The 26,079-nt window shown below is 44.1% G+C and overlaps 1 protein-coding gene across 5 annotated transcripts in view; it reads right to left on the reverse strand.

The window, feature by feature from the left end:
• Nucleotides 1–26,079, reverse strand: part of pard3ba (par-3 family cell polarity regulator beta a) — a 198,442-nt gene that overhangs the window by 75,133 nt on the left and 97,230 nt on the right. For all 5 annotated transcript variants that reach the window (XM_023997820.2, XM_023997819.2, XM_023997823.2 and 2 more), the window contains 5 exons: nucleotides 20,743–20,928; nucleotides 17,186–17,374; nucleotides 11,035–11,194; nucleotides 6,316–6,451; nucleotides 4,155–4,273 (listed from right to left, as the gene is read on the reverse strand). In XM_023997820.2, the coding sequence (XP_023853588.1) occupies nucleotides 4,155–4,273; nucleotides 6,316–6,451; nucleotides 11,035–11,194; nucleotides 17,186–17,374; nucleotides 20,743–20,928 (790 nt within the window). The remainder of the gene's footprint in view (nucleotides 1–4,154; nucleotides 4,274–6,315; nucleotides 6,452–11,034; nucleotides 11,195–17,185; nucleotides 17,375–20,742; nucleotides 20,929–26,079) is intronic.

Below are 26,079 nucleotides of genomic sequence, written 5' to 3' on the forward strand. Positions count from 1 at the left end.
GCATTGAGAGAGAGGAAAAAGAAGGGAGAGAGAGAAAGATGTACAGAGAGAGCGTGAAAAGGAGAAAGAAGGACGGAAAGGGAGTGAAAGAGAACGAGGAGGAAAGAGAGAGATTACAAAAAAAGAGAAAGACAAGATAAGCAGTGGGTAGGATGCGGGGGGTCTCTTCCTAATAAAAGCCAATCAATGTGCAGTAGCAGCGTGCAACTAGTTCAGGAGGGGGAACCCAATCCACATCCCTAATGAACTGGGATTGGAAACCAGCGACAGGCAAAAATGATTAACAGAATAAGATATACCTCACTCTGAAACAGAGAAGAGAGAGAAAGGGAGGGAGACGGGTGGGGGATTKAGAAAAGAGWGAGATGGGGGAAGAACGAGAGAAGAGAGCGAAAAAAAGAGGGAGAAAGAAGAAAAGACAGAGAGAGGGTGGGAGTGAGAGAGAGAGAGTGTGAGAGCAAAATAAAAGAGAGAGGCTAACAGGGTCACCCAGGTGCTAATATGAGGAAATAAGCTGCTATGGAAATATTTCAGGGAAAAAGCTGGGTATGAGTGAAGGAGTCACATACGCATGCACACAGAGCAGTGTTAGACTGACTAGACAGTCAAGTTCAGGAACCGTTGTCTTCTAAAGGTCAGGCCTCCCAAGTGGCGCAGCGGTCTAAGGCACTGCATCGCAGTGCTTGAGGGTTCACTACTGACCCGGGTTTGATCCCAGGCTGTGTCACAACTGGCCGTGACAGGGAGTCCCATAGGGTGGCGCACAATTGGCCCRGCGTCGCCCGGTATAGGGGAGGGTTTGGCAGGGGGCTGCTTTACTTGGCTCATCGCGCTCTAGCGACTCCTTGTGGCATGCCGGGCACCTGCAGGCTGACTTCAGTGTGTTTCCTCCGACACATTTGTGCAGCTGGCTTCCGGGTTAAGCGGGCAGGTGTTAAGGAGCGCGGTTTGGTGGGTTATGTTTCGGAGGACGAACGACTCGACCTTCACCTCTACCGAGCCCGTTGGGGAGTTACAGCGATGAGACAAGATCATAAATGAAATTGGGAGAAAAATAAAAAATATGTCAACTCAGCAACAAAAAAAAAGTCCCTTCTTCAGGACCGTGTCTTTCAAAGATAATTTGTAAAAATCCAAATAACTTCACAGATCTTCATTGTAAAGGGTTTAAACACTGTTTCCCATGCTTGTTCAATGAACCATAAACAATTAATGAACATGCACCTGTGGAACTGTCGTTTAGACACAAACAGCTTACAGACGGTAGGCAATTAAGGTCACAGTCATAAAAACTAGGGACACTAAAGAGGCCTTTCTACTGACTCTGAAAAACACCAAAAGAAAGATGCCCAGGGTCCCTGCTCATCTGCGTGAACGTGCCTTATGCATGCTGCAAGGAGGCACAAGRACTGCAGATGTGGCCATGGCAATAAATTGCAATGTCCGTACCGTGAGACGCCTAAGACATCGCTACAGGGAGGACGGCTGATCGTCCTCGCAATGGCAAACCACGTGTAACAACAGCTGCACAGGATCGGTACATCCGAACATCACATCTGCGGGACAGGTACAGGATGGCAACAACAACTGCCCGAGTTACACGAGGAATGCACAATCCCTCCATCAGTGCTCAGACTGTCCGCAATAGGCTGAGAGAGGCTGGACTGAGGGCTTGTAGGCCTGTTGTAAGGCAGGTCCTCACCACACATCACCGGCAACAACATCGCCTGTGGGCACAAACCCACCGTCGCTGGACCAGACAGGACTGGCAAAAAGTGCTCTTCACTGACGAGTCACGGTTTTGTATCACCAGGGGTGATGGTCGGATTCGTGTTTATCATTGAAGGAATGAGCGTTACACCGAGGCCTGTCCTCTGGAGCGGGATCGATTTGGAGGTGGAGCATCATCGGACTGAGCTTGTTGTCATTGCAGGCAATCTCAACGCTGTGCGTTACAGGGAAGACATCCTCCTCCCTCATGTGGTACCCTTCCTGCAGGCTCATCCTGACATGAGCCTCCAGCATGACAATGCCACCAGCCATACTGCTCGTTCTGTGCGTGATTTCCTGCAAGACAAGAATGTCAGTGTTCTGCCATGGTCAGCGAAGAGCCCGGATCTCAATCCCATTGAGCACGTCTGGAAACTGTTGGATCGGAGGGTGAGGGCTAGGGCCATTCCCCCCAGAAATGTCAGGGAACTTGCAGGTGCCTTGGTGGAAGATTAGGGTAACATCTCACAGCAAGAACTGGCAAATCTGATGCAGTCCATGAGGAGATGCACTGCAGTACTTAATGCAGATACTGACTGTTACTCTATTCCACATTATTCAATTTCTGTTAGTCATGTCTGTGGAACTTGTTCAGTTTATGTCTCAGTTGTTGAATCTTGTTATGTTCATACAAATATTTACACATAAGTTTGACGAAAATAAACRCAGTTGACAGTGAGAGGATGTTTCTTTTTTTGCAGAGTTTATATATAATTTTAAAAACCCTTCATGGTCAAATGCGTGTGTTAACATAGCATTATAAGACCATTCCAATGGGCCCATGTGATAATAATGTTGAATCTGTGCTTACAGATGTTGCATGCATGGTGGACAGCGGAAGGGTCATGTCAACCTCTATTATTTCATACAGAGTGAGTCCATGTAACTTATGTGATTTGTTAAGTTGAATACTTATACTGATTTGTTAAGAATTTTTTATTATTAAAAAAATATATAAAATGTAGATGGTTTGGGATGAGTTGGACTGCAGAGTGAAGGAAAAGCAGCCAACAAGTGCTCAGCATATGTAGGAACTCCTTCAAGACTGAAGCTGGTTGAGAGAATGACAAGAGTGTGCAAAGCTGTCATCAAGRCAAAGGGTGGATACTTTGAAGAATATCAAATATATTTTGATTTGTTGAACATTKTTTGGGTTACTACATGATTCCATGTGTTATTTCATAGTGTTGCCTTCACTAAAATAGTCAAATAGTAAAATAAAGAAAAACCCTTGAATGAGTAGGTGTGTACAAACTTTTGACTGGCACTGTATATCAAATCAAATTGTATTTCAAATCAAATCAAATTGTATTTGTCACACGCGCCGAACACAACAGGTGTAGTAGACCTTACAGTGAAATGCTTACTTACAAGCCCTTAACCAACAATGCGGTTTTAAGAAAAAAATACCTGGAAACCTGGAATGAGTAGGTGTCTCCAAACTTTTGACTGGTACTATATAAATATAGAACAAAAATAAACAACACGTAACAATTTCATAGATTTTAACTGAGTGACAGTTCATATGAGGAAATCAGTCAATAGAAATAAATTCAATAGTCCCTAATCCATAAGGTGGTGGCTTATGGTAGAGAAATTAACATGACATTCTCTGGCAATAGCTCTGGTGGACATTCCTGCAGTCAGCATGCCAACTGCATGCTCCCTCAAAACTTGAGACATCTGTAGCATTGTGTTTTGTGACAAAACTGCACATTTTATAGTGGCCACTTGCTGTTCCCAGCACAAGGAGGACCTGTGTAATGATCATGCTGTTTAATCAGATTGTTGATATACCACACCTGTCAGGTGGATGGATTATCTTGGCAAATGAGAAATGCTCTAACAGGGATGTAAACACATTTGTGCGCACAATTTGAAAGAAGTAAGCTTCTTTTGTGGGTATGGAACATTTCTGGGATCTTTTATTTCAGCTCATGAAACCAACACTTTACATGTTACCTTTATATTTTTGTTCAGTGTATATATTTACACAGTAAAATGTGTATAAAATGTGAAGAAATCTAAGGGGTGTGAATACTTTTGCAAGGCACTGTACGAAACTTTGGTAMACTTGAAATTATAGTTTGTACACTTGAAACAGACAATGAAAGCAATATCTACCACACTGAAATTCAATGTATAAATATTTTTTKAAATGTGATTTTTAAACTGAATGCAATACTAATTCAAGTYAGTTTCAAATCATAAAATACAATWTTGAATTTATGAATGAAATGATTCAATTTGTGCATAGCCAATAACAAAAAATGTATAAATTCAAATTAAAAACTATGGAACTGAAATAMAATCTCTGTTGGCACTGAAATCCCTCCATATCGGACTGTGTGTGCATGCAACACTGTGTGCATGAGTGTGCTCACCCAGGTCCATGCTCTTAGAGTTCCTTGTCTGAGGGTTGTCTGTCTGCCCGGGTAGCTGTGCGGTCTTTGTGTCTGGGTGAAGGTGACCCTCAGGAATTTTGGGGGCCTTGTTCCACTCACTGAGAAAAAAAATACAAATTTATAATCAACACTACTAACACTGTAGCCTGTACTTCTGTTATGTCCTATTTTAATGTTTACTCTTTTATAGAGTATTTTATGTAAATATACTTTGTTATTTATTTTCCAGCAGTGGTGGCAAGGATAGTAATGCTACTAGCATTAGAGCAATACCATTGTAGCTGTTTCCATAGACTGCCAGTCATTGAACCAACGACAGTCCATTTAAAAGCACGTCGTGGTAAAAATTATTATACAACATTTACAAAATATTTTTTGTACCGGTGGCAAACATTTAGCAGCAGTGGGCCACCTAAATGAATATAGGGGAAACATATTTCCAAGCATGTATACAAATGTTACACATGTTCCAACGTATTAGATCATTTCCCCCCAACATCGGACACCACCTAACTTCGTACACACTCCAACAGTTAGAGGATTTAATCACCTCTAGCTCAACATTTAAWTGGACTGGAAAATAACGGTACATTTTGCGACTAAAGATTTTCATAGCAATTTATGTAAGTTGAGTTAGGTTTTAAGAGTTTCTGAAAAGTCATATATATACACATATTGTGGGACACGCTTTATATTGTAAAATTCGACTGCACGACAGACCACAGCAGAGTCATTTAATATCCAACTTTTTACCTCTGAAATATAGCTAATGGATTTCAGGCAAGTCATTCATTATTTTTTTTTCTACCAGAAGGCTAGCCAACTAATCAACTATCTAGTAAATACTTCGGATACGAGGTTGGTGTCTCTTTAAAAAAAAAACAATTTACGGATATATATCTTGTAATTGAACAACATTTTAAGGTGCCGATAATACGGTACATATTTTTTTTGCTAACAGCTTTTCAAAAAGCTGATAGTAGCGGTATTTCCACTGAAATGTCAAACTGCTAATTGCTGTGACCCATTAAGCTAACATTTTTACGGACATCCAATAGATTAGTACCAAATATTAGATTGCGGCGTTTTACCGAATCAACTAGAGATATCACTGTTGAAGGTAATATATTTCTTAAACGCTGTTGAATATGTCGAAAATACGGGGTGCTACGCGAGATAATATTTCACTTGAGGTCAAATGTTTTACAGTATACGAGGCGAAAGTACATAACTGTTTTACCGTTTAGAAATGAATGCACTTTACGTATCTAGTCCTCCCCATTTGAAGGTGTCATAAGCATTTTGGACAAATTCACTTAGTTTAATACATTTAGTCAAAATTACCAATATCAAAGATCAAAATGGGGGGGGGGGGTTTTAAACAACCTTTATTTAACTAGGCAAGTCAGTTAAGAAAAAAATTCTTATTTACAAAAACAGCCTTTCGGTTACTTGGCCCAACGGTCTAACCACTAGGCTACCTGCCGCCCTTTGATCCTCTAACTTTCTCACTCAACATTATTCATAACTCATTATCCATAATGATAGTGAAATAGCTTTGTAAAAAACAAATGTGACTTTTGAGCGTGTTTACAACATTCGTTTTCCCCACAAGAATACACATTTACTGGTATAATAACTCTAGGAACACCTTCCTAATATTGAGTTGCACCCCCCTATTTGCAATCAGAATAGCCTCAATTCGTTGAGGAATGGACTCTACAAGGTGTCAAAAGCGTTCCACAGGGATGCTGGCCCACGTTGACTCCAAAGCTTCCCACAGTTGTGTCAAGTTGGCTCGATGTCCTTTGGGTGGTAGATCATTCTTGATACACACGGGAAACTGTTGAGTATGAAAAACCCAGCAACGCTGCTGTTCTTGACACAAACCGGTGCGCCCGGCACCTACTACCATACCCCGTTCAGAGGGACATACCTTGGACCTATCTTTGTCCAATAAGAAATGTTTGTTTTCGTTTTCCGTTGCAGAAAGTTTTGCTACRATGTACACCAATGAATATGACCAATGTCTAATTTTAAAGGAACTTTAAGGACTGCGTCCCAAAWGGYAATCTATTCCCCATGTAGCGCACTACTTTTGACCTGGTCTGGAATTCAAACAGGGCCACAGTGTAATTACCTCCGGTGAGGTTGTGTTGTGTATTGGAGTTTAGCGTTCATCTCCTCCACGGAGCTAGGCGAAGGCGGCGAGGGGAAATCCTCTTCCATCTCCTCCTCTTCCTCGTAATGGGCGTGGCCACCATTAGTGGGAGGAGCTGGATTGGGAGAGAATAGGGACAAACAGCACAGACAGACACACATTAATCAGAAATTCCACCAGTGACCAGTGCCTTTAATAGAGTAGGATGGAGTGTTTCATCTAAGGTCAGTTTTGAGGCTATCGCCCTAAAGACTACGGTTAGGATCGAGGGTGGTTAAGCTGAACCTAGATCAGTGCTGACAGGCAACTTCTACTCTAATACTACTGTGTCAAGCACACATGAAATCTCAGACACATGAGGAAGGTCTATGCCATGTAAATACAGGATCACATGTGGCAAAAGTGATAGTCCTGTTATAAGAGGAAAAATATATCTTCCTCTGCCTAGAGATAAAGCAGTCATCACTTTCATGAAGGGCCACTGAGACCGGAGGCATTGTCCCAAATGGTACCCTAGTTCCTATATAGTGCAATACTTCTGAGCCCGATGGGCGCCATTTGGTATACAGCCATTGCGTTGGAAGCTGTGTCAATGCTAGCTGTCTGTAAGACTGCCTGCCTAGGACAGTGATGCAGTGATACACACACTCAATCATCTGCCGGAGCCAAACAGTATTGTTTGGCGCACGCACGCACGCACCAACACACCACTCTGTACGCCTCATGAAACATGTACAGAACACACACAAACACAGCACACAAACACCCCCCTAAGTGCGTTAGAGTAGGAGAGAGACAAGCTACAGCGATATGTAGAAAGTGTGTCAAATTGAGCAGTACGTGAATTTCAGTGGATAAAGCTAAGGCCATATAATGTTGCGAGCATTTCCACTAGGTACTACTATACATGACCATACCTCGTACACTGCCACAGCAAAAAGTACCTTCTGTATTTCTATTTCTATTTCCCTCTGAAAGCACAGGCTTTGTGTGGGCTTCCTGCACTCTCCGGGGAGGTAAAGAAAAAAGCCAAAGATTTTAAATGTAAAACAGTTTGTAGTCCTCTCTTCTGCTGCTCGCACAATAGTCCGTATGCAAATCCGGCCCACTTGGAAGCCATTTCATCAGCATAATGATTCCAAGGTCAGAACTTTGCACATGAAAGCGAGGGAGATACGTACAGGGAAAAACATGGCTAATGAGTCACCCCCCTCGCTATAAATAGGTGCAGATGAAGTTAAGTATAAAAGTGAAATGGAGTGGGTTGGAATATGTAGGACGTGGTACATTTGCAAACAGCAGGCATACTGTTTGTAGTGTGTGGTCATGAGGAGATGTGGTGGTTCAAAGCTGTGATGATATAAATACACACAGTCAAAAGTTTGGTCAAACCTACTCATTGCAGGGTTTTTCTTCATTTGTACCATTTTCTACATTGTAGAATAATAGTGAAGACATCAAAAACTATGAAATAACACATATGGAACATTGTAGTAACAAAAAAAAGTGTAAAACAAATCAAAACATTTTATATATTTGAGAATGTTCAAAGTAACCACCCTTTGCCTTGATGACAGCTTTGCACACTCTTGGCATTCTCTCAACCAGCTTCACCTGGAATACTTTTCCAACAGTCTTGAAGGAGTTCCCACATATGCTGAGCACTTGTTGGCTGCTTTTCCTTCACTTTGAGGTCCAACTCATCCCAAACCATCTCAATTGGGTTGAGGTTGGGTGATTGTGGAGGCCAGGTCATCTGGTGCAGCACTCCATCACTTTCCTTCTTGGTCAAATAGCCCTTACACAGCCTGGAGGTGTGGCATTGTCCTGTTGAAAAATCAATGATAGTCCCACTAAGCACAAACCAGATTGGATGGCATATCGCTGCAGAATGCTGTGGTAGTCATGCTGGTTAAGTGTGCCTTGAATTCTAAATAAATCACTAACAGTATCACCAGAAAAGCCCCCCCACACCTCCTCCTCCATGCTTCACGGTGGGAACCACACATGCGGAGGTCATCCGTCTCACAAAGACACAGCAGTTGGAACACAAAATCTCAAATTTAGACTCATCAGACCAAAAGCAGATTTCCAGCGGTCCATTGTCCCTTGGCCCAAGCAAGTCTCTTCTTCTTATTGGTGTCCTATAGTAGTGGTTTCTTTGCAGCAATTCGACCACGAAGGCCTGATTCACGCAGTCTCCTCTGAACAGTTGATGTGTCGGTTACTTGAAATCTGTTAAGAATTTATTTGGGCTGCAATTTGAGGCTGGTAACTCTAATGAACTTATCCTCTGCAGCAGAGGTAACTCTGGTGCTTCCTTTCCTGTGGCGGTCCTCATGAGAACCAGTTTCATCATAGCGCTTGATGGTTTTTGCGACTGCACTTGAAGAACCTTTCACAATTCTTGAAATGTTCCATATTGACTAACCTTCATGYCTTAAAATAATGAACCGTTGTTTCTCTTTGCTTATTTGAGGTGTTCTTGCCATAATATGGACTTGGTCTTTTACCAAATAGGGCTATATTCTGTATACAACCCCTACCTTGTCACAACACAACTGATTGGCTCAAACGCATTAAGAAGAAAATAAATTCCACAAATGACCTTTTAACAAGGCACACATGTTAATTGAAATGCATTCCAGGTGACTGCCTCATGAAGCTGGTTGAGAGAATGCCAAGAGTGTATGCAAAGCTGTCATCAAGGCAAAGGGTGGCTACTTTGAAGAATCTCAAATATAAATTCCCACAAGTTGGATTGGCTTGATGGGCACTTCTTACGTAACATACGGTCAAGCTGCTCCCACAACAGCTCAATAGGGTTGAGATSCGGTGACTGTGCTGGCCACTCCATTATAGACAGAATACCAGCTGACTGCTTCTTCCCTAAATAGTTATTGCATAGTTTGGAGCTGTGCTTTGGGTCATTGTCCTGTTGGAGGAGGAAATTGGCTCCAGTTAAGCGCCGTCCACAGGGTATGGCATGGCACTGCAAAATGGAGTGATAGCCTTCCAGCCTTCACGATCCCCTTTACCCTGTACAAATCTCCCACTTTACCACCAACAAAGCACCCCCAGACCATCACATTGCCTGCACCATGCTTGACAGATGGCGTCAAGCAGTCCTCCAGCATATTTTCATTTTTTCTACGTCTTCTTCTTTCTGATCCGAACACCTCAAACTTAGATTAGTCTGTCCATAACACTTTTTTACAATCTTCCTCTGTCCAGTGTCTGTGTTCTTATGCCCATCTTAATATTTTATTTTTATTGGCCAGTATGAGATATGGCTTTTTCAGCATCTCGGAGATGCCTCTTCATTGTTGATGTTGAGACTGGTGTTTTGCAGGTACTATTTAATGAAGCTGCCAGTTATGATGCGTCTGTTTCTCCAACTAGACATTAATGTACTTGTCCTCTTGCTCAGATGTGCACCGGGGCCTCCCACTCTTTCTATTCTGGTTAGAGACAGTTTGCGCTGTTCTGTGAAGGGAGAAGTACACAGCGTTGTACGAGATCTTCAGTTTCTTGGCTATTACTCGCATGGACTTGCCTTCATTTCTCAGAACAAGAATAGACTGACAAGTTTGAGAAGAAAGTGCTTTGTTTCTGACCATTTTGAGCCTGTAATMGAACCMACAAATGCTGATGCTCCAGATACTCAACTGGTCTAAAGAAGGCCAGTTTTATTGCTTCTTTAATCAGAACAGTTTTTAGCTGCGCTAACATAATTGCAAAAGGGTTTCCTAATGATCAATTAGCCTTTTAAAATGATAAACTTGGATTAGMTAACACAATGTGACATTGGAACACAGGAGATGGTTGCTGATAATGGGCCTCTGTACGCCTATGTAGATATTCCRTAAAAATCTGCCGTTTCCAGCTACAATAGTCATTTACAACATTAGTAGTGGTAGTGTATATATTATGTACACACACACGGTATCTCTGTGCATTCAAATTGCCATTGATACAATGCAATTTTGTTCATTGTCCGTAGTTTATGCCTGCCCATAACCATAACCCCACCATGGGGCACCTTGTTCACAAAGTTTAAATCAGCAAACCACTCGCCCACATGWCGCCATACACGTGGTCTGCGGTTGTGAGGCCGGTTGGACATACTGCCAAATTCTCTAAAACGACGGAGGCAGCTTATGGTAGAGAAATTAACATTCAATTATCTGGCAATAGCTCTGGTGGACRTTCCTGCAGTCAGCATGCCAATTGCAATCTCCTTCAAAACTTGATCCATATGTAGGATTGTGTTTTGTGACAAAACTGCACATTTTAGAGTGGCCTTTTATTTCCCCCAGCACAAGGTGCACCTGTGCAATGATCAAGCTGTTTAATCAGATTCTTGATATGCCACACCTGCTAGGTGGATGGATTATCTTGGCAAAGGAGAAATGCTCACTAGCATGGATGTAAACAAATTTGTGCACAAAATGTTTAAAAAAAAATTGTGGGTATGGAACATTTCAGCTCATGAAACATGGGACCAACACTTTACACGTTGCATTTTCTTATTTTTGGTCAGTGTATATAACTGCTGTGATTAAGACGCTGTACAATGTATTTTTTTTTTAAAGGCAAGTGTGAATGTCTGCGTGTGTGTGTGACTGTGTGTAAGTCAAGCATCAGTATGAGTGTGTCCATCGCTTCTCTAGTTCAGGCCCTACTGTGTCCTCTCACCTCTAAAGCTGGAGTAGATGTTGTTGGGGACCATGGGCGGCTGGCTGGGCGGCTGGGGGCTGGGACCGTTGCTGTGGTGGTGGGACTCCAGAGCTGCAGCTAGAGCCGGGGGTCCGGAGGGGCCGTCTAGGACCTGGTGGCTAGCCGCCTCTTGGCTCTCCTGTCACAGCCAGAGAGGAGCAGAGGTCAGTGAATTGCATTAGTGCCTAGAGTTTTTCCTGATCACTTGATTTGGAATGGCCCAGAGTTTTTCCTACATTGGATGCACATTGAATGTGTTTTTAGGTTTTCACGTGAGAGGTACATATAAAATATGCAAAGGATGACACTGGACATTAAATCATTGAGTGAGAAAAAATATACATGTGCTTCTTAATTGAAAAGTTATGGGGACAATAAGTGCATAGTATAGATGCACATATGTTGTGTTGAAGTGTACTTACGATCATAGAATATCTTACAGTATCAGAGCACTATATCTATGACTACAGTTGGAGACACAGTAGCCGCTTACCCACTATATCATTCTATTTCAGTTCGAGCCATAGTGGGCTAGCATCAGAGAAGCTTGAAAACCGAGACCCTCAACACGCCAGTGAATAAGAATGTGCCACTCTTCCATTGACTTCAGCCTGAATCTTCCTCATGCGAGACCTCAGGAAGTAATCAAATCACTTATTTGGTCTATCAATTTTCAAGCTTATCTAGCGGTAGCATGCACTGGCTTGCATGTGTATAGTATCAGCATCTAAAACGGCTATTGCACAGTACCAACGCACTATACACAAACCCTACCTAATGCACTGTGCACGAACTCTACCTAATTCATATTGAAATCATAACAGACAGCTTCCCATTGGCTTACATTGTGTTTGAGTGTGCTTCATCAGTAAGAGGACAGTAGCACCACTGAGACTCGCTGTTTGGTTGAGGGTTGGAAATGGAGTAATTACGTTAATCCCTCATGCTGACGACAGGCATGTTATCGGACAGTCTCCACCGCCACAGAGGAGCAGATGGAGAAGCAGATAGAAGCCGCATCCCAAATGGCACCCTATGGGCCTTGGTCAAAAGTAGTGCACTACGTAGGGAATAGGATGCCATTTGGGATGCACCCAGACAGATAGAGAGGGCTGGTGGCAGAGTGAGACGTACTGTAGATAAAAGATGAAAGCCTCTCCTTTGAGAGCGATGGTGTGGTGGGATCTACAGCCGTCACACACACACACACAAATAAATGGATAGACACAAAATCACCCACACCCTGTCTCTCTCCAACTCTGTGGGTGTGTGGCTATGGGCTTTGCATCATTGTCACATTATACGTAATGAGCAGTAGCGGCGTAACGCGTTCACCGTCTTTATGTGCTAACTCCTTTCATTAGGCCATCATCCTCATATCAAAGGGGATTTCATTGTGTGCGTTCGGTAGAACAGTGTGTGAGTTAGGCTTTTGGGGGGTGTCCGTTGTGCTTTTGTTCCTGCGTGCAGTCACACACACGTTCCCAATGGTATCATTAGCGGCAACCACGGCTCTTTACATGTATTACTGTCACACACATCTTCGTCTGTCAGAATGGCTCACACCCACCCACCCACCCACCCACACACACACACACGGTACCGCTCCATCCATCCACCCATCTGTCTCATGGGTCTTTGACAGCCAGGCAGAGCCATCAAATCAGCCAGAGAGGAGCTCACGTCCTAATCCACAGAACAATAAGAACCTGCTGGTCAACACAATGAGGATATGGAGGAACACCCCTCTGAGTTGGTAGGGTTAGAGAGAGAGGTGGGGGTCCTGGAGCTACCCTCAAGGCTTTGGGCTTTCATCTTGGGGTCTCGTTGTCTGATAAGATTAGGCCTAGTGTGAGTGTGTGTGTGTGTGTGTGTGTGTGTATGTGTGGATTGCTGAGTGAACATAGGCTGAGGCCTATGGCGATATGCAGTGAGAACTGCACTGGCAGTTATACAATTTTCCTACAGGCTCTGAGGGAGCACAAACACAATGTATTTTTCTGCCGATTTGGAAGGAGCACCACTTGGTGTGGCCAAGGAGAGACTGACAGGAGGACACAAAAGGGAGGGTCATTGGTCACACCCATTTAAACCCATAACCCCTTGCTGTCATCTCATTCTCCACCCTGCCCCTCCATTATACCCTACCATCAGACATTAACACCGTAATAGTTTATTTTTTCTAGTCTTTCTTCCTTCACCAATAGCTACCCCGTCACGGTTCASAATGCTTCTGAGTGGCTGTTGTGATAACCCAAGATGCAGCTGTCCACTAGGGCAGGGATTTACAAACTTTTCCACTCGGGGCCCCCCCTCCCAGCATTGGGGAACATCCCGCACCACCCGTGCGCACGTGACATGTCTATTTCTATGGGCACAAGCACTGTTAATGACAGAAACTGTTCACACCCCTCTTGTTGGTGGAGATGATTTTGCAGGTTTAAAGCTTATTTCCTGCAATTCTACACATTTTGTCATGGGGTGCAAAGAAATTGTCTAATGTGTATTTGTCATATTTGAGTGAAGTTAAAAGGAAACTGCACACTGCTCTTGATATTTGAGTGACAAAAAAATTACAACAATATCTTCTATCTAAAAAAACAGAACAACTTTTTTAAAGTGACATGGACTAGTTGATCTTTGCATTTCTGACAAGGTATAAATACAGTAGAAGTCGGAAGTTTACATATACCTTAGCCAAATACATTTAAACTCAGTTTTTCACAATTCCTGACATTCAATCCTCGTAAAATGTCCTGTCTTAAGTCAGTTAGGATCACCACTTTATTTTAAGAATGTGAAATGTCAGAATAATAGTAGAGAGAGTCTGGTTTGTAGGCCTCCTTGCTCACACACGCTTTTTCAGTTGTGCCCACAAATTTTCTATAGGATTGATGTCAGGGCTTTTTGACGGCCACTCCAATACCTTGACTTTGTTGGCCTTAAGCCACAACTTTGGAAGTATGCTTGGGGTCATTGTCCATTTGGAAGACCCAAGCGTTAACTTCCTGACTAATGTCTTGAGATGTTGCTTCAATATATCCACATAAGTTTCCTGCCTCATGATGCCATCTATTTTGTGAAGTGCACCAGTCCCTCCCGCAGCAAAGCACCCCCACAACATGATGCTGCCACCCCTGTGCTTCACGATTGGGATGGTGTTCTTCGGCTTGCAAGCATCCCCCTTTTTCTTCCAAACATAACAATGGTCATTATGGCCAAACAGTTCTATTTTTGTTTCATCAGACCAGAGGACATTTCTCCAAAAAGTACGATCTTTGTCCCCATGTGCAGTTGCAAACCGTAGTCTGCCCTTTTTATGAAGGTTTTGGAGCTGKGTGGCCTTTCAGGTTATGTCAATATAGGAATCGTTTTACTGTGGATATAGATACTTTTGTACCTGTTTCCTCCAGCATCTTCACAAGGTCCTTTGCACTTGTTCTGGGATTGATTTGCACTTTTCGCACCAAAGTACGTTCATCTCTAGGAGACAGAATGCGTCTCCTTCCTGAGCGGTATGACGGCTGTGTGGTCCAATGGTGTTTATACTTGCGTAGGTGTTTGGAAATTGCTCCCAAGGATGAACCAGACTTGTGGAGTTCTTGGCTGATTTCTTTTGATTTTCCCATTATGTCAAGCAAAGAAGCACTGAGTTTGAAGGTAGGTCTTGAAATACATCTACAAGTACACCTACAATTGACTCAAATGATGTCAATTAGCCTATCAGAAGCTTCTAAAGCCATAACATCATTTTCTGGACTTTTCCAAGCTGTATAAAGGCACAGTCAACATAGTGTATGTAAACTCCTGACCCACTGGAATTGTGATACAGTGAATTACAAGTGAAATAATCTGTAAACAATTATTGGAAAAATGACTTGTGTCATGCATAAGGTAGATGTCCTAACCGACTTGACAAAACCATAGTTTGTTAACAAGAAATTTGTGGAGTGGTTGAAAAACGAGTTTTAATGACTCCAACCTAAGTGTATGTAAACTTTTGACTTCAACTGTACATGTGCATTGCTTACTGTAAACTTCCAATTTCAACTGTAGCTCTAAGGTATACAATGACTGACATGACAAGAGGAACAGATGATGCACTACCCACCTTGTGCATTCTACTTCTACAATATTCAATAGTACGTTTAAAACAAGACTGAGTTTGCCCCACAGTTTGGGAACCACTGCACTAGAGAACATCACAAACGTTGACGTCTTTATTAACTGAGAATGAGTACAAATCAGTAACAAAACCTTGTAAATAATTGGTATTAGTGCAAAAAACAACAGCCAAGTATGGAAAGTCTGTCTGTATTATATTGTCATGTGTCTGCTATGTTGTCGTATTGCTATAGACCGTTTATATAATGCTTTTCCTTTTCTGACTGTGGAATTCTGAAGTGCATATACTTACAGAAAGAGGACAGCGCAGTAAACTACCGTAATAGAAAACATGATCATCCCTAAGGGGAAAATCCGTTCTCCAAATTTCTTTGGCCTGTTTAGATGAGACTGAGTGAGCCACTTGACTGTGTGTTAGGGGTCAGTATGGGGGATAGGGACGATACCCAGCGAAGAGAGAGAAGAATAAGCCCCGAGTGAGAAAGAGACTGAAAGATAGAAACAATCATTCCAAAGAGAGATGGAGAGGTATATAAAGATCAGGAAAAGAGAGGACATGAGTACTAGCCAGTGGAAAGCAAGGAATCACCACACCACCACAGTGAAACAGACAGACAGCATGCAAGAGGAAGACTTTAGGAAGACTCTTTATTCAACAAAGGACTTTTGTGAGATTAAAAACACAACATTGAGTGACAGGTCTGGTGACAAGTGAACAATACAAAAATTATAAAAGTAAATAAATAAGTTAGTAAAACACAAGAAACAGAATAGGTTTAAAAAGCATTTCAGGGATATTGGCAATATTGCCAGATTGTCAGTAGCATTGCAGACAAAGATTTGAAGACAGGGAAACAACCAGTGGCCATTTCTGTGCCCAACTATTGTCGGCAAAATGATTGGTAACTTTTTAATAATGATCAATGACACGCAATTAATTATTCATAAGTAGTGCACAGACATTTTCTCCTGAGTTTTAGTCACAGCTGGTTTTTGGTTAACAGTCATTGCCTGTATGAAGGTGGTCATTGTGGGAAGAGGGAACAGTTTTGGGCAGGGGAAGGAGTTAATGCTGCACACACACACACACACAACACTCGCATAAATACACACTTATCAATAAATGCACACACACACACAACACACACCACACACACAACACACACACACACACACACCACACACACACACACACACACACACACACACACACACACACACACACACACATCAAACATCAAACATGTATGTGTTCTCTCAGAGTCTCCTGAGAGAGCTGTGGTGGGATGTTATTCAGGTCCTGGTTGTGTGTGTAGTTGGATCCATGTGCGTTTCTGTTCATGTCTAAGTGGTTGTGTGTTTTGTCGTGTCTGTGTAAGTCACCGTACATTGCCCCTGTCAGCGCCCTTATGCTCTCTGCATAGGCATGTGTGTTGCTGATGTGTATGTTGTCGGGTGAGTGGCTACGTGTGTGACTGCGTGTGTTGTCATGCGTTTGACTGTGTGTGTAACGGTTTGTGTGGCTGTGTACGTTGTCGGGTGTGTGGCTGCGTATAGGTCTGTGTGTGTTGTCAGGTGTGTGACGGCGTGTGCATTCCCGCGTGTATCTGTCGACATTGTCGTCTAAGGACCTAAACCTGTGCGCGTTGGTCTTTACATTGCCTGTCGTGTGGCTGTGTGGCACATTGCCAAGTGTGTGTTTCTGCATGGTGTCATCCGTGTAGCTGTGTGTGTTCTCCTGTGTGTATACCTGCGCCAGGCCTTCAGAGTAGCTGTGCGTGCTGCTCTGTACCTCGCTGTGGGCTGCGTCTTGCGTGTGTTCGTGTATGTTACCGAGTGTTTGACTACGCAAGTTCCCTTGCGTTGTGTACCTGTGTGTATCACTAAGTGTATAGCTTTGAGCTGACCCCTGCATATATCTGTSCCTGTGTCGGAGACCCCTCGGGTCAGAGGCTCGCCGGCGAAGCAGTGAACCACGGTGATCGTTGTCCCGTTCGTAGCGTACCTGGRCGTTGGTGTTGTGGGCGGAGCCAGAGGGGGCGGGGCGGAGGAGCACCAATTGGATGGTGCCGCGGGCATTGCCCTCCCAGGACATGGAGTGGCGTAGGGTCTCCATGGCGACGTGGTTGGAGCGGCCTAGCAGCGCCTCGCCGTTCACCGCAATCAGCTGGTCGTTGACCCGCAGGCGGCCGTCCTGGAGAGAAGAGTTGGTGGGAAATGGTGGAGGTGGGGGGAGAGCAGTGAGAGAGAAAGAGAGGGGCAGGAACAATGATAGAGTGAGAGGGAGAGAAAGAGGCATGGAGAGATTAAGAAGGAGAGAGAGACAAGGAGGTGGAGAGAGAGGGAGATAATTTGTATGTAGCAGCTACTACAGACCAAGACACACCTGTAGATCTGAGAGAGAGAGTGAGGGAGAGACAGAAACTGAAATACAGAGACATGGCCAGAGGTACTAAAGACTCCTTAGTGCCACCAGTCCCATCACGCCATTAGTCACCACTGACCTCTGACCTCAGTCATTAAGCAGCCCCCGCCAGGCCCTGACCTCTCACACCGCCAATAACCTTCTGATCCTATCAGATCACACACACACAATTCCCAAGACACACACACACCGCGTACGGGCAAGCAGAAGCCCACGCACACAYACACACACACAGAGAATCACACATGTGTGCGAGCAAGCGCACATGCACAAACACACCTGAAAAGACAAGCACAAACACACATGTTTGTTTCGCAATACTTGTTGGGTTAAACAATTGAATCCCATTTAAAATCCTATTTTTCCAAACCCCTAAACCTAACCTTAACACCAAACCTAACCCCAATTCTAAACCTAACCGTAATTGTAACCCTAAAGTTAAATAAAAGGTTAAATAAAAATATATATAAATAAATAAACCTAACCCCTAAGCCTCTTTCCTTGTGGGGACCAGCAAAACGTCCCCACTTCTGGTCCCCACAAGGATAGTAACCCCCACCCCCACACACACAAACAGTGTCAGAAATGGGTTAGGTCCCAGTTTCAGTGTGAGGCTGTGGCTTCTCCTCCCCTGGCTGCCTGTRGAGAGACTGTGACAGCCAGAGAGAGAGAGACACTGGGGACAGACGGAGTGTCTCAGCCCTCCCTGCACACGCTCATTAGCTAGCCTCTTTAGAGTTTTTAATTAGCATTCACACACACACACACACACACACACAGCGCAGGGAGGGAGCCTGCGACAACAGGCAACACGCACAGGCAACACACAAGAAGAGAGAGACACGCGCACATACACACCTCAGCCCTCCAAACATACGCACTTTCAATTTATGCTAAAATATCTCATCAACTTTCTCTCGCTCCAAGTTTGCCTTTTTTATCTCTCTCGGTCTCTCAATCTTCCCTTTTCCCTGTTTATTGTTTTTGAAAAAAGGGTTGGACTGAATCACTTTGAGAAGGCAACCAGAAGAGGAGATGGAAGATAGAGGGAATGACAGCCAAGCTGTCATGGTCAAAACATAAAATGGGAAGAGGTCTGTCCATGATAGGGCCAGACAGGTCCTACAGGCCCTAGTTCAGTCGCACCTGGATTAGTGTCCAGATGTGTGGAGGGACATACAGTATCAGTCAAAAGTTTGGACACACCTACTCGTTCAAAAAGTTTTTCTTTATTTTTACTATTTTCTACATTGTAGAATATTAGTGAAGACATCAAAACTATGAAATAACACATATGGGATCATGTAGTAACCAAAAAAGGGTTAAACAAATCAAAATATATGTTATATTTGAGATTCTTCAAATTTGCCTTGATGACAGCTTTGCACAGTCTTGGCATTCTCTCAACCAGCTTCATGAGGTAGTCACCTGGAATGCATTTCAATTAACAGGTGTGTCTTGTTAAAAGTTCATTTGTGGAATTTCTTTCCTTCTGCGTTTGAGCCAATCAGTTGTGACAAGGTAGGGGTGGGTACACAGAAGATAGCCCTATTTGGTAAAAGACCAAGTCCATATTATGGCAAGAACAGCTCAAATAAGCAAAGAGAAATGACAGTCCAYCATTGCTTTAAGACATGAAGGTCAGTCAATACAGAACATTTCAAGAACTTTGAACRTTTTTTCAAGTGCAGTCGCAAAAACCATCAAGCGCTATGATGAAACTGGCTCTCACGAGGACCGCCACAGGAAAAGAGGACCCAGAGTTGCCTCCGCTGCAGAGGATAAGTTCATTAGAGTTCATCCAATTGAGATGGGAAAAGCAGCCAACAAGTGCTCAGCATGTGGGAACTCCTTCAAGACTTTTGGATAACCATTCCTCATGAAGCTGGTTGAAAGAATGTCAAGAGTGTACAAAGCTGTCATCAATGCAAAGGGTGGCTACTTTAAAGAACCTAAAATATAAATATATTTTTATTTGTTTAACCCTTTTTTGGTTACTACATGATTCCATGCATGGTATTTCATAGTTTTTATGTCTTCACTATTATTATACAATGTAGAAAAGAGTAGAAATAAAGAAAATCCTTTGACTCGGTGAGTCCAAACTTTTGAGTGGTACTGTAGGTAAATTGCATTTGGTCCAGAACAAAGCCGAACATATCACGCCTTGATGTACACGGAGGGGAAGTGTCAGTAACATGCATGTCAATCTCTCCTGGCTCAAAGTTAAGGAGAGATTGACAGCATCAATATTGGTCTTGGAGCGAGGTATTGATGTGTTGAAGGTGGCGAACTGCCTGTTCAAGCAGTTGGCACACAGTTTGGACACTCATCGGTACAACATAAGACACGGAACCAGAGGTCTCTTCACATTCCCCAAGTCCAGAACAGAGGCTTGGAAAAACACAGTATTAAATAGAGCCATGACTACATGGAACTCTGCCACACCAGGTAACTCAAGCTAGTAATAAAACCAGATTTTAAACAACAGCTAAAAGAATACCTTACTGCACAAAGGGGGCTGTGAAATGGGGATCCTCATAAATACCAAATACCTCAGAAAATAGTTTATAAGTCCAGTTTCAGGCTTCCATCGAAGCTCTGATGTACTAGTATCGCTTAAGTACCTCATCACCCTGTTCCCAGTGCAGACCTTATTTACACAGGGACACAACACCTGTGGAAAAAGATGGGAACCAGGGGAGTTCAGAGAGTAATCTATCCACTCCAAGTGTCACTACAGAGATGGAGTGTGCCCTTCAGTGGAAGATGCTAGAAAGGGCCCCTACTCCCGATCCACAAAAGTCTGAGCACAATGCCAGAGGGACGAGGTCAATGGGGTCACCAGGGGTCAGAGGTCAGGGGAACTGAAACAGATGTGGGCTTCAGACTGGGCAGGACTGCTGAGTGTTGGGGTTTACAGAGTAAAGAGAAACAGATGCCACAGAGAGCGGAAGAAAGAGACAGTAGAAAAGGAACCAGGGTGGAGATAGAGAGAGCAAGCTGAGCGAGAATTGGAAAGCGGAAAAGACAGACAACAGAGAAAGGGAGACAGACTGAGAGAACAGAAACAKTGAGATAGAAAAAAAGATGGAAGCAAAAACAGCACATCAGATAGTTCATTCCTGCTCCTGTACCTTGTAGGCGGCCCCTCCGTGAATGATGGACTTGATGAAGATGCCCAGGTCCTCRCCCTTCTCCCGGGACTTGTTGCCCTTGAGGCTGATGCCCAGGCCGGCCGAGCCCGTGTCGTTCAGGGGCACCTCGAACATCAGCTGCTCCCGCCCATCCTCCAACACCAGGGGGCTTGCCTCCTCCCCTTTCTGAAAGAGGGATAGAGAAGGACGAAGAGGAGGACAGAGAGAGAGAGATTGCTCTGATATTGAAACAAGCATAGTGCAGTCAATAAAAATTCAAAAATACTACGCAGAGAGTGAAATAGACAGACACAGAAAGAGAAACACCACATCAATGTGAGAACGCATCGAATGAGGATGACGGGGAGAGAGAGCGGGAAAAGAGGACGAAAGAAAAAAGGGGTATGGGAGAGGTTGAGGGAGAAAGAGAAACAAAAACAAATTAAGAGGGATATTTGCATTACGGATCCAAGGTGGTGAAAAACAGGGGAGGGCAGGAAGAATAAAAAAAGAGGGAGATGGAGCAGGTGGTGAGAACGAGAGAACGAGGGAGGCAGAGAGGTAACTCCATTTGAACATGAAAGGCACAGACGGAGAGCGTGCCATTTCAAAAGGAAACATAATAACCTTTTTATACATCCTTCTTGAGAGCGATGGAGGGAGGGCGACAGGGGGATCATTTAAAAGTAATAACCCATCCCTGGAGATACCCACTCTCCCATTCACTCTCTCGCCCTCTTTTCACTCTCCTCCTTCCTCCTACTCTTAACGTGAACAAAATGACCCGGTGGTACGGGGAGCGAGAATTGGCTACCAAATGAAAGAAAGAGAAGACAAAGAAATGGAGACAAAAGAAAAATGTCTGTCATTATGACAGAGCGGTGAGAGAGAAAGTGGTGCTGGGGTTTTGTCACCAGGGAAACAGGCCTATAAAGAGGTGCTTTGAGGCTCTTTTCACGTCGCCGGCCTATTTTCCTGTGAGGAGAAGAGCGAACAACGCAGGTGAGGAAAAATACTGTGTACTGTATACGTTTACATTTGTTAACAATAATTGTGTGTGTTTTAAACAAAGGGACACAGAGACTGTACTGTGTATGTGAAGTGTCTGTGATAAAAAAAATKCACAGCTGCCCAATATAAAATCCAAAAGCTCATTGAGCTGCTTTCCTTCATACCTTATGTTATTGGAAGCAGATTTATTTTGAACCTCCCAGGTTGCCATACTATATGGCCAGCGCTCTAGCGGCAGGAAAGAGCGGCTCAGTGTAGCTTTACTGGCTTCTCACTATAATCCCACTGGTGTTGGGTGACATGCACCTGAGTCCTGAGGATGCCCTTGTTTAGCCAACAGAACAGCCCCACTGTTCTCCCCCCCTGGGTCCTCAGCCTACCCCCTCAACCCTCTCTTTTCCTGGGTAGACCCCCTAGGCAAATGGGCAGTCTAGTCTGGGCCTCCCTCTCATGGAGCTCCATCACGTCAAGCTATTGTGGAAGCTCCATTGTACACTGAGTAGTAAAGATGGGAAGCTTTCATTCTGAATGCGGCGCCATTGAGTCTTCATTCAACGGAGTCAGTGAGAAGACTGACGCAAGGATCCGGCAATCCAGCTCAGACTAGACACTTTGACAGTTGACGTGACAGATGGACAGGTCTCTTTGGGCATCTCTATCCCTGACACACATCCATAAGGGAGAGGAGGAGAAGAGGAGAGGTGGAATCTAAAGAGACGTAACAGCTGCAGGATATTCCATTGTCAGCGTGAGGGGATAGATGTTCCAGCATCACTTTGTAACTAAAGAAGCGTTCCATTTTTTTTGATGAATGTCTTCGGTTTGATCTGTTGATGCAAAGAGCTGTCTTATTGGGTCACTGTGTGGTGGGCTGAGTTCAAAACACACACACACATCAGATATGTCCACCGTTCTTAAGGGAATAAAGCACATTTATACAGCCAACTAAATCTCCCGGTGTGAGACACACACCCCTGGTGGTCCACAAACACACATAAATAATCCCCCCCCCCCCCACACACTAATATCCCGTAATACCTTCCTTAGGGGCCAGACCCTTCCATTCCTGAGCCCTGTGGCTCCGCTGGCGCACAACACGCCTCATTGTCTCTGCTCAAGTGCTCGTTAACAGGCTTTAAGAGGAGGGGAGACCACCCCTGATCAGAGGAACGAGGAAGACAAAAGGAACCTTTCTACCCATGGGGAAGAAGAAGAGGTGGGGGTGTAAGGAGACCGATTAATACACACTCTTGTCAGCCGGGCTTCTGAATAGACGCTTTCAAAGATGCAGATTAGCGACGAGAGCGACATTCAATTAAGATGAGATATCTCTCGCCGCCGCTCGATCGGAGACGGACGAAGTCTGCCAATTATGGGAAGTAATGTTGGGTTCTTCTGTTCTCTGTACCTGTTCCTCGGTAGTGGGAGGAGAGGAAGCCAAATTGCTGATGTTTAGGATAATTTTAGTGTGTGTGCGTGCGCATGTGTGTGTTTGTCACCTTGAGTGGTTAGTTACCACGGTTCCAGGACACAAGCATCCTGGTGCCAATCCAACAATGAGAAAAGAAGTGCAGAGTGGAGTGGAGAAGGGAGAGGGAGCTGACAGGTCTATGCGTGATGGGTATGCAGACGTATTAGGTGACCGCCACGCTGAGCTTTTCCGAAGACAGATGGATGGACGGACAGACAAAAGGAGCGTTGGACCACTTTTAAAGGCGAGTCGAGACCTTGGATCACAAATAACTACTCAATATTAGTTGTAAAATCAGTCAGTCTCAATTTATCCATGATACATCACGGTTTTAATTMTCTCGAACACGACCAAACATACAGGTCTGGCTAGCTGCAAGGCCACTACGCTTCCTGTCTCATGACCACACTTCCAGGTTAGCCTTGTGTGACGTGACCCCTTGATCCTGCCCAGGGCACATCCATCCATCTCCCCAACCATAAATCCACATCACATCCAATCCAATCCGAGGGACAAACTAAACACTGACAATCAAGTCCAGATCAGGTTTAATCATCAAGTTTTTCTTGAAAAGGCGAGGATCACACCTAAGTATAGTCCCAGGCTTCGCTTTCGGGACCCGATCGCCTATTCTTAGTGTCTAAGTAACCGGAGTCACGTTCTGCACATGTGCAAAATGAAATTGAATTATCATTTTGCTTCTAAACAAGGGTCTCAGCTCCTCTGACGGACAGCACAGTTTGTGATTTGATTGAATATTCCCTAACAATATTAATGAGCAAGTTCAAGTCATTTAGATGGCAGTTTACTCTGAGTGTACAAAACATTTAGAACCCCTCCCCCCTTTTGCCCTCAGAAGGGCCTGAATTCGTCAGGGATTCGTCATGTTGACTCCAATGCTTCTCACAGTTGTGTCAAGTTGGCTGGATGTCCTTTGGGTGGTGCACCATTCTTTATACCGACGGGAAACGGTTGAGTGTGAAAAACCCACCAGCGTTGCAGTTCTTGGCACACACAAACTGTTGCGCCTGGCACCTACAACCATACCCCGTKCAAAGGCACTTACAGTTGTCACCCTCTGACTGGCACCCACACACAATCCATGTCTCAATTGTCTCAAGGCTTAAAAATCGTTCTTTAAAAAATCGTTCTTTCTTTGTCTCATCCCCCTTCATCTACACTGATTGAAGTGGATTTAACAAGTGACATCAATAATGGATCATAGCTTTCACCTGGATTCACATGGTCAGTCTAGGTCATGGAAAGAACAGGTGTTCTTAATGTTTTGTATACTCAGTGAACTGTACGTAAGTYAAATAATGACATCATCCTAAACGTAAGTATTGAAAGTGCAGGGAAACATCAGCAGGAACTGCACCACTGTTTTAAGGTCCTAGGATATGGCCATGAACCCCTTCCAACAGCACAGTGGGAGTCATTCGGTCTCTGTGTGAATGACAGGATATCCAGCTGTCAATCCATCGCTCGCTACACCATGTTTTTCTGCTGAAGAGCTGCACGGCAACAACTATGTCAACACCTCACAGAGGAAGACAGGGCAGTTAACAAAGTGTGTTCTCCTCCACAAGGAACAGAGGGATGCTTTTCTGAGTGTGTGTGTGTGGGGGTTGGTTCTTCTATCCTTGAGAGGAACTAAAATCCCCAAAAGCCCCCACAAGGATAGTAAAACAAGGAAAATTCCCCCTCGTGGGGAAATTTCACACGTCACCATGAGGACAAACGCAATTTTAAATTTAGGGGTTAGAATTAGGATTACAATTAGGGTAAGGGGTTAGTGGTTAGGTTTAGGAGTTAGGTTGAGGTTTAGGGTTTGGGCTACAGGTTTAGGTTAGGGTTATGGTAAGGGTTAGGTTAAGGGAAAAAGGGATTTTGAATGGAAATTCATTTTATGTCCCCACAAGGATAGAATAACATAATGTGCGTGCAAGCTATGCCCTCGTGTTGCTGACAAGCCCAGAGGTGAAATATATTAGTTTTCCATAAACTGCTAAAAGCTCATGGGAAAATATATGTTGCCATCAAAACATAGATGTGTGTGTGTGCTCGGACACCACACACACAAAACCGGAGATAGCAGTTCTTTCATACAAGTAAGGGTGGATAGGACATTTGATTACAATAGTGAGGGATGTAATGTAGTTGAGTCTAACTGGCATTTTAAAGTCAAATTCTGATCACATGCACATCTTCACACAAATGCGTTGCAATCCCATCATTTTGTCTTTTCATATTTTAATCTTGGACTCATAGAAGAAGCCATTCTCCTGAGTGTGGTCCACGCACACACGCACCAGGTTTTCCGTTAGCCAGTAAATGGCCTATAAAAAAAATGAAACGCAGATCAAAAAAAATTGTTATCCCGAGTGAACAAAACTTGGTGTCACTACAGCCCTGGGTTCGATCCCAGGCTGTGTCACAGCCGGCCGTGACTGGGAGACCCATGAGGCGTTGCACAATTGGCCCAGCGTCGTCCGAGTTAGGGGAGGGTTTGGCCGGCGGGGATTTCCTTGTTCCATCTCGCTCTAGCAACTCATTGTGGCGAGCCGGCGCCTGCAAGCGGACTTCGGTMCCCAGTTGGACGGTGCTTCCTCCGACACATTGCTGCGTCTGGCTTCCGGGTTAAGCGAGCAATGTGTCAAGAAGCAGTGCGGCTTGGCAGGGTTGTGTTTCGGAGGAGGCATGGCTCTCGATCTTCACCTCTCCCGAGTCTKTAGGGCAGTTGTAGCGATGGCACGAGACTAACTACCAATTGGATATCACGAAATGGGGGAGAAAAGGGKGTAAAAGTACAAAAATATATTTGTTGCCGGCCAAATTGTCTGAGAAAAAAAAAG

The sequence above is a fragment of the Salvelinus sp. IW2-2015 genome, linkage group LG12 (assembly GCF_002910315.2).
Source record: "Salvelinus sp. IW2-2015 linkage group LG12, ASM291031v2, whole genome shotgun sequence".
Lineage (NCBI taxonomy): Eukaryota > Metazoa > Chordata > Actinopteri > Salmoniformes > Salmonidae > Salvelinus > Salvelinus sp. IW2-2015.